General features: G+C 40.4%; 1 protein-coding gene across 1 annotated transcript in view; it reads left to right on the top strand.

Moving 5' to 3' along the window:
- Positions 1–5,394: 5,394 nt before the first annotated feature.
- PDE8B (phosphodiesterase 8B) overlaps positions 5,395–9,384 on the top strand; it is an 86,595-nt gene continuing 82,605 nt past the window's right edge. Inside the window, exon 1 of the mRNA XM_063180128.1 lies at positions 5,395–5,585. Within this exon, the coding sequence (XP_063036198.1) occupies positions 5,574–5,585 (12 nt within the window). The 5' untranslated portion in view covers positions 5,395–5,573. The remainder of the gene's footprint in view (positions 5,586–9,384) is intronic.

The following is a 9,384-nucleotide window of genomic DNA, read 5'->3' as shown; positions in this document are numbered from 1 at the left end:
GTGTTACACTACTGCAGTTAGCCAAGGAAGATCATTCTGTTGTCATTCATTTAGATCCCCTATGTTTGCTCACCTAAATAAAGCATTTACTGGTTGTTTGTATTCAGCATTTTGTTGAATTGCCAACTATTAGTGCAGTGACAGCTGCACTAATAGTTGGTGTTACCACAGTGCCAGCCAAATTGCAGCAATGTTACAGGTGTCAGGATACTTGCTTATTTTGAAAACACTGCACTTTTCAGATGGTGTAACTTTCTTTTGAATGATTACATGTTTTATATTCTGTATTATATATACTGTTAAAAATAGTCTAGAGCCTTGAAATACCTAACTCTTGACAGTTGCGCTGGCATGATTTTTTTCTACTGCCTTCAGTTGGAGTGACTCAATTGACAATTAGCAATGGCTTTACAAAGTGTATTTTGGAATCCATAAGGCTCATTTGGAGTAAAAAATCCTTTTATGCAAAGTAAAGATAACAGTCTTCACTTTAGGCTTTCAGAATGGTATTTTTTCACCATACTTGCCACTTGTAAGTTTCTGTTGATTACGTAAGAATGTGATGTTATTTCATTGATGGTTGCATCTCTTTGTTTATTGGGTTTTTTTTTGATGATGACACCTGTTTGAGTTCAGTTCAGTTACTTGGAATTTAAGTTAGAGTTAATAAGAACAGAAATACGTTTCTAGCCCTAGATCCTCAGAATGCGAGATAGTAACCAAAGCCAAAATATGGCTGAGCTCATTGATACATCACAAAGAAAATCAACATGAAGAGAACGTTGTTATCGTTGCAGTAAGGCCCTCAAGTGCTGCAGAAATGCTAGAACTATACTTTCCAGTTGTTGACTGCTTTAACTCCACTGTCATCTCAATGAAGTTTTTTTGCTTTATGATTTAATGTATTATTATATTCTTGTGCCCTCTTTACTCTCAGAGTCCCTAGCTTTTACTGCACAGAACAGAATGTATTTAGCAAGCAAGCAACTGGATCCAATTTTTTGCCTTCAGTCTCCACTTCTGTTTCAGCCATGTCTCCTATTCGTATCTTCTGGCCTACAGCAAAAATCTCATGCCATCCCTTGGATGCACACATTTCATCACTGGAATTCCCATGTTGTCTGGTCTGCACTCTACATCAGCACACTTACAACCAGTGCATGAACATGAGGCTGAAGAAGCTGCAGTACGTGGTAGCAGCAACTGAATTAATGATTTTTAGGATTTAAAATATAAGCACATCAGCTACCTACTGTTTTCAGGTGATAGAATCATAGGTTCATAAAATAGTTTGGGTTGAAAAGGACCTTAAAGATCTCCTAGTTTCACACCCTGGCATAGACAAGGAAACCTTCCACTAGACCAGGTTGCTCAAAGCCCCACCCAACCTGGCCTTGAATACTTCCAGGAATGTGGCATCTACAGCTTCCCTGAGCAACTTCTTCCAGTGCTACAATGGACTCACAATAAATAATTATTCCTAATATCTAATATAAGCTATCCTCTTTCATTCACCCTTATCCTATAATTACACTGATAAGAAACCCCTCTCCATCTTTCCTGGTCCCCCTTAGGTACTGGGAGGTCTCCCCATTACCTTCTTTTCTGCAAACTGAACGACCCCAACTCTCTCATCCTTTTCACACAAGAGAGGTGCTACAGCTCTCTGGTCAGTTTCGTTGGCCCTTCTCTGGATCTGCTCCTGCAGGTTCATGTCTTATGCTGGAGGCCCCTCCGGAGGTGCTGTGGCCCCTCAGGCCGTTGTGACATCGCAAAGCTGGCTGTCATCAGTCAGCCTGATGCAGGTGCACCTGGTCCCACTGGCTGTGTCCCTGACAGGGATGTGAGTAATCCTGGCCCCAGTGCAGAGCCCCAGGGAGCACCAGCCGGCACTCCTCTCCACCCAGACTCCTGGCCATTGGCCATAACTCTTGAAGCAGGAGCGTTCGGGCAATTCCTTACCCACTGGGTGGTCCATCCAGGGCTCTCCACTGTAGAGTCAAGGGCGTGCACAGAAGCATCAAATGCTTTGCACAGGTCCACTTAGATGACATTCCCTTATCCACCCAAGGTAGGAGGCCACCAAATATGTCAGGCATGATTTGCCCTTAGTGAAGCCATGTTGGTTACTCACGTATGTAAAGTCAATGAACAAGCTTTAGTGCTTTGATGCACAAAACCAATCTTTGAAGGCTCTTATCAATACACGGTCAGTGTCTTACTGTACTGCAGTCTTCCAGAAGAGGTGAAAGTCCAAGATCTTCTTTGGGCTGTTAAAGTTTCTGTAAGGCATTCAGCACACGTGGAAGAATTTGACCAAATTTCAACCTTGAGGACTGCAATTCCCATTGGATAAATTTCCTGTGCCAAGTTTTCCCTAAGTTTTTCCTTATTGTTTCATGTCAAAAGTGGTCGTGCTGTAGCTATGCACTGGCATACAATTGCCTTGCTCCAGTGTGACAACAATGGCTCCTTGCGCTGACATTATCACCAGGGCTGCAACAGCTGGAGACCGCTTTATTTCCAGCATGGTCACATAAGTAGGGATTATGATCAGAGTAATGTCACAGAGGAGCACACCCACACAACATCTCCCAAGAGCAGAAAGTATTTCTGCCTGGCCTGACATGGCCTGTTAAAGGTTGCTGAGGTAGAGGTGCCCTGAAGGTATGCAGAGAGTCTATTATCACAAGTCTAGTGGTTTCAACACTCTTTATAATTGTGGTCACAATTGAAAATTCAGCTGCCTGTTTGGCTGATGGGACATGAGACTTGGGTTTTCCCAGGTTGGAAAAGTGACTTATGCACCTCTGCCCTCATGCTTCTGCAGAATGAAAGCCTTGGTCTGCGTGTAGGAGAAGTGCTAGAAATTTTTGAAAGACTGATTTCACCAAGAGAATGGCAGTGGGTTTTGTGATTATTTACAGCTTCGTCTAAGTAATCTAAGCATTTCTTTGGTATTCAGAAATCTCTTTTTCCGTGCATACCCTCCTCTCAGCTCCTGCTGTGCCAGAAGTTGGAAGTAGTCTGGAGGACTATAGCAAGAATGACTTGAGGACCTGAAAACATGGTTGGGATGACAAGCTAAATAATTTGGTTTATCAGTTCTTAAAAAACAAAAAAGAGTGCATGGACAAAGAGTTTGCAGGCATGGTGTTGAAGAGGATGATAACCAGTTGTCTACCAAATTTATGAGGGAAGAAACTAGTATGAATGAGTCTAGTGTGCAGCACAAAATGACTGGATTTGGAAATTTTTCCCCTTTCATGGGTGTCATGGAATCTCTAGGCAGAATGCACATTTATTGTAGCAAGTTGCACAGCTGTCCCTGTTCAATGAGTTCTTCTTTTGTACAAGGTCTTGCTTGCAAGAGGGCAGCCAGGGTAGATGTCCAGGAGCTTCTTCCAGCCCTATTCTAACTGCTGTTGTGTGCTGCAGGGAGCATGTACAGGAGCAACTTTGTAATGTTGTTGGGTCACTTAAGTAGGGAGTCAGTCAGGTCACCAGCAGATCATTTCACCTCTTGAAGTGCCCTTTGCCTGCAAACCTAAGTCGTAGAACACTTGTGTGTGGGTATGCTTTTTTTACCATGCACCTCATCCTATTATCAGTACATCTTTCAAATTCAGGCATTTGCAAAAGCAACAGAAACCTTTACTTTTCTGAACTTATTTTTTTGAACACTTTTTCAGAGTTAAATGAATTCACATGGTGCCACTGACCTCCATACTGTGCAACCTTTACATCTTGATGGAGTTGGACTCCCTGTTTTGCATTTTATTTCAGGGTATTCTGTGAGACTAAGTGGAACTTGCTAGGAAATTGATTTTTTCCTAAATTATTTTTCTAATTTATGTCTCTTGTTCAGGTTTTCCATTTCATCTCTGATTTCATAGATCTCTGTGTTCTTGGTCTCAATTTTTCCTGCTGAGAAGTGCTGACTGCTGTGTAGCATACGCTTTTCTTGCAGCTATAATAGTAAAAAAAGAAAAAAGAAAATTACTGTCTTCATATTAATCAGGAAAGAACGTGTCCCTGGCAGCTTCTGTTCAATCTGAGCCCAACATGGAGGATGATATAACAACTTGCAGTACTGATTTATGTGCCACATCTGTTTCTGAGGAGTAAAAACCTGATAAGTGAGCTTTTGTCAAGACCTATTTACACATCTAAAAACTTAAAGGCATTTTTAATGTATAAGTGTAGATTTAGATATAAATCAGCATAGATCCAGCCATGCAGTTTTAGATCACCTATTGTGTTTTTGCATTAAACACTGTCCTTCATATTGGGAATCTTACCTCTAGCTATGTAGGACTATAATTCGTGCTTGTGTGGATTGGCACATGTGAATGGAGCTAAGCAATCCTCAGCAGGTCAAAAGCTCTGGAGCATGGTTTTCTTTAAGGTTGGCCTCATTCTCCAGATCTACATTGCTCAGTTTTGATGATTTAGCTTCCCAAGATTATTCAGTGTGAACAAATGCACATTCTAATAAAGCTACCAGGACTCATGTTGCTGAAGTCCTCCACGAATCTAATACCTCTTCAGATTGCTTTCAGAAAATTTGGAGAAGTGAATTCCAAGCAATTGATTAGCACCTGTTGTGGCCTGATGTCTGTCACACCTACAACTCCTGGTAGCAGGTGCTGTCTTCACATAACTGATATGGGCTAATTAGAGTGCTGTAGGCCTAAATGCAAACTTTGCTTTGGGCTGAATGGCTTATTTCAGCATAAGCCTGTGCTCTCTGACCCAAAACTGATGAAAATACTGGGTTTAAACTAAGGGACGACTGGTTTTTGCTGGGTTTTGCACTGAAATCACTTCTTTGAAAGAAGACACCAGAGCTCTGCATGCAGACAAGCCTTTAAGCTTCGGTTTGTTTGTGTGATATACAGACCAGAGAATACAAAGGGCATCCTTATTCTCCCACCAGTTCTGATCCACACATCTCTCTTTACTTGTTGTTCTCTGCTGGACCCATGAGGTCATCTCAGTTTGACTGTTCATTTGTGACTGCAGTAATAATATTTTAGAAGATTACACATGGTGAGAATACCTGTCCTAATACTGTTAACAGCATGGTGAAAGACAGGCTGATCACCTGGCCAGAGCTGAAAGTAGACTCTAGAAGTGCTGTTTTCCTTACCTGGGGCTGATGTCATTCTCAAGTCTGTTTGCCAGTGTAACATGCCGACATGCCATCAGATTTCCAAAATACTCAGAGGAAGGATTTGCACTGACAGCTGCACTGATGAGTGCCCCTTCTGATTCCCCTCCCCCAGCTCATTAACATGCATGTCTTCCCTTATTAGTGTTCGTCATTATGTGAACAGCTGGTAACTGTTCTGTTTTTCTTCTCATCAAAAAGAGGGCTTCACAGTCATGAGGAAAATTAGTATTAGGTACAAGCAGTTTTTAATTCTGACTCCAGGTTCATTAATTTTTTCATTATCATTCTCATCATCATCATGGCAAGGGTGGGCAGGTAGGCTGCAGGCCTGATCCTCATCTCACTGAGAGGAGTATGAAGGGAGAGAAAGTCTTTCAAAGGCAGCAGGCTTACACCAATGGAAACTGGGGTAAGTGCAGATCAGGGTCTGGCCCTCATTACATTTTTCATGTCTGCCTTTAAAATATGAGTAGTTTCTCTTCCAAATCCATTTTAACTGTAATTAACTGTAATAAAGGTTTTTTTCCCTCTGCTTATATTTCTGAAATGCATGCTCCACCTAAGGTTTTAAATGACCTCTCTGCTACATATCTTATAATCAAGGTATAAATTATTCCCCTCATATATTTAAGGAGAAGATAAGAAACTGAAAGATAATTGGTAACTAGACACATCTGCTGGGATTCTCACTTTGATTTTTCTCTCAGTAGATGACTGGTTAAGAGGAAATATGCATTTTTAGTGGACCTGTATTCAGGATTCCAAGCAAGGACAGTCAAAATATTTTGTGAACAGTCTGAAATACTCCAGCATTTAGATAGCCAAGTTCCAGGCTCTTAACCATTTTGGAGTGATATTTTGCCCTGGATTTTTAAATTACTTAGGAGGGTTATTGTCTTCCATACTTTTCATCCAGCACATAAGATATTTTCAGTTTTCTCAATCCATAAGCCTGGAGAAAACAGTAATTTTCCATATGAACCCAAGCAATATACGCATGATTTTTTTTCTGTTGTGGGAAACTTAGTTAGATAAGCTGTAGTAGAGGTAAGAGAGTATAAGAGATGGACTTTTGTCTGACAGCACTAGTTAAACTCTTTCAAACTACAAGTGCCTTTATTATGGCAGTCTCCAGGAATAATGTCTGGTGGATCTAGAAATGTGGTAAATATATGAAATTTCCGTAGGAAAGAGAGGTCTCATGCTATCTCAGGTGATTTTTTTTTCTTTTAATAGTGTTTTTAAGTTCAGGTGGGCTTGAAACACCATGTAGCCCCTCCCTCAAGACCCTCTCCCTTCCCCTCCTACCCTGGTGGAATGGGGAGAAGAATTGAAATAAAACTTGTATGTTAAAATAAAACCAATGTAATAATTGAAAATAAAGAAAAAAACCCCACTAATAATAGTAAATAATAATAAACAATAGTAATAAGAAGGAACAAAAAAAAGTGCTGCACTCTGCAGTTGCTCAACAACCAATAACCAATGCCAGACCATCCTTCCCAAACTCAGACTGGCCCCTCTTCTGAGTCACTCCCCCCAATTTATATACTGGGCATGTGGAGTACCCCTTTGGGCAGTTGGGGTTACCTGTCCCAGCTATGCTCGCTCCCAGTTTTTTGGTTTTCTTTTTTTATTTCCTCACTGGCAGAGCACGAGACAAGGGGAAAAAAGGAGTCTTTGGCTTAGGATAAACAGGACTTCGCAAAAAGCCAAAACATCAGTGTGTTATCAACACCATTCTCATTTGGAATCCAAAACACAGCACTGTCACAGCTACTGACAAGAAATTAACTCTACCGTGGCTGAAACCAGGACAAACAGTACACTGTTTTTACACTTCTTGAACATTGATCCCAACTGATAACAGACTGTATGCCAAATATTCTGCCAAATAATTGCAGAAAAGAGTAAACATGACACATATTCTGTACATAGGTAAAAATATTCTCATACGTAAAATTAAGTTTGTTTTTTTCTGGAAAAATAAGGAGCTATAAAGCTCTGATGTATGAACATGACAGATTAGATCACTCTCCACTATTTTTCAGGTTAAATACAAGTGCAAAACAGTGAATAGCCTTGCATTGAAACCAAGTAAATTCAGTATGTTCTGCAATTAAATTAAAATATACTTTGATGCCATCCGTATATTGGAAAGCATTTCAAATTTGACTTCTGCTCCCTCCGTATTTCCCTCCCAATATTATTATGCTGTCTTTTTTCCCCCAGTTGATTCTAATCTCACATTCCAAAGAAAATTAGTTTAAATGAACACAAGTTTTGAACCAGTCAGATGACGTGAAAATTAAGGAAATGCTGGGAACAAAAGACATGAAGAAAAATAATTAAATTGCGTACAGTCATCAATTGTCCAGACAAAGTCGGGGAGACACTACGTTCTCCTGCATCCTTACCTTGCGGGACGGCGTTTTCGTCTCTGGAGCTGCTCATTCTGGGCCACCAGAGGGTGCTCAGACAGCAGCATTAGTGGGAATTCGCACGTCGTCCTTTCAGGGATTTGGGGCTTGTATGCAGCTAGCCTCGACTATAATTCTCATGTTCCTTCCTGTTTTGGCTGGTTTGTTCATTTGCTTCTTTGTTTTCTCTGTGTCCCTTTATTTAGAGCTTCTGCAAGGTGAGGGGTACTTGCTGAATGGCTTAGTTCTTTGTCATCTTGGAGTTATTTTAATTTTTAATGATCATCACAGCACAAGTACTCTTACTGCATTCCTCCTCCTATGGCCAGACATGCCTTACTACTCTGCAAATATGAAGTCAGCATTAAACAAGAGCTTCCAGGTGATTAAAGTAGATGTGATAGAATCCAGGAATTCAGGACCAGGATAAGCAAACCTGTAGTACATGGCTCACTCCCTTCTCTGTCCCCTTTTGAGAAATAAGCATATATGTCTTCTCCCAACATACCAACTTCCGCTTTCCATGCAAGGAGGCATTCCATATCCTAAAACTATTCACTGTGTCACCCGTACTAAAAAGCCTATGCAAATGCACAGAACTTGCATAAGCCTCATGCATGACGAGTGTTGCCACCCGTCTGTAAGTAAATTTCACTGCATTGTATAATGTTATCCTGTGTTAAAAACTTCCACCAGGTGGGAGCATTTGTGGTGACTTAAAATACTTTGTGTGTAGACACTTCTATAGTTTCCAGGGTCAAAGATAGGAAATTTTACATAATTAGAACATCTGAGCAGCTAGCAATCAGCCTCACAGATTAACTAGGCTTGGGCAGTAACTGAGTAATCTGTGGAACACCACATACCTAGACAGTGCCAAGAAAACCCAAAAAACATTATTTTTATTCCCCGCTTCTGCTTCAGTCTACAGGATAAGTTGAGAAACTCTAAAGAACCATTATTTAATTAAAAATTGGTTTGAGAGATTATAGGTCAAAAAAAAAACCCAAACCAAAACCAAGCCCAAGGAGATTCCTGGAATGAATGGACTGGAAGGAAAGAGAGCATCCAAAGAGCAAGAGGAAAAGTATGTATGACTGTAGGCTATTGGCAACTTCCAAAGATAGGTGAGGAAAAGGAGATAAGGTCTCTAAAGAAAGCACTCCAGAAAAGTGCCTGACCAGCCTGTGGATACAGAACTGAGTGCCTTTACTGTATACAGCTCTGCAGGCATATTGTGGATGAAATTGTTCCAGAGTAAGCCAGAGTTTTTAGTTACTTGGGTTAGAATGTAATTTTTCAGGGACAAAGATAAGGAGTTTTCTTAGAGTTTCAATGAATTCACTCCTTTTGAGAACAGATTGTACTTCTGATTCTTTTTTCATTGTCCTGTGTAGAACTGGGTATCACAATTTCTTCAGAGAGGTTTTTCTGACCTGCTGAAGCAAATGTACAATTGTGGTTGTATTAAGTACTGATGCTAACCTACTCCTTGTACAAAGGAGGATGAGAAAGTCATCCATCTGCCTTCAGTATTTTTGATCTCTGTTATTTCAGAGTCATGTGAGTAAAAGAGCAGCAGTAGCTGTAGATTATGATCTTGCAATGGGCAGAAGTATGTAATGTATGCAGCTGGATTAATTTAATTTTGATCATTTTAATTTTGACTCTTGGTCATAAGACAGGATAAATATATGGTGATGGTCACAGATAGGAGAAGGTAGAACTGCTTTGGGATAATTTTTCTCTCTTGGTTTTATCTTGAAAATTTCTTTTTTGATTGATCTT

The sequence above is a fragment of the Melospiza melodia genome, chromosome Z, assembly GCF_035770615.1.
Source record: "Melospiza melodia melodia isolate bMelMel2 chromosome Z, bMelMel2.pri, whole genome shotgun sequence".
Taxonomy (NCBI): domain Eukaryota; kingdom Metazoa; phylum Chordata; class Aves; order Passeriformes; family Passerellidae; genus Melospiza; species Melospiza melodia.
The sequence above is the reverse complement of the archived record's forward strand: the minus strand, read 5'-3'. Positions and strand labels throughout refer to the sequence as shown.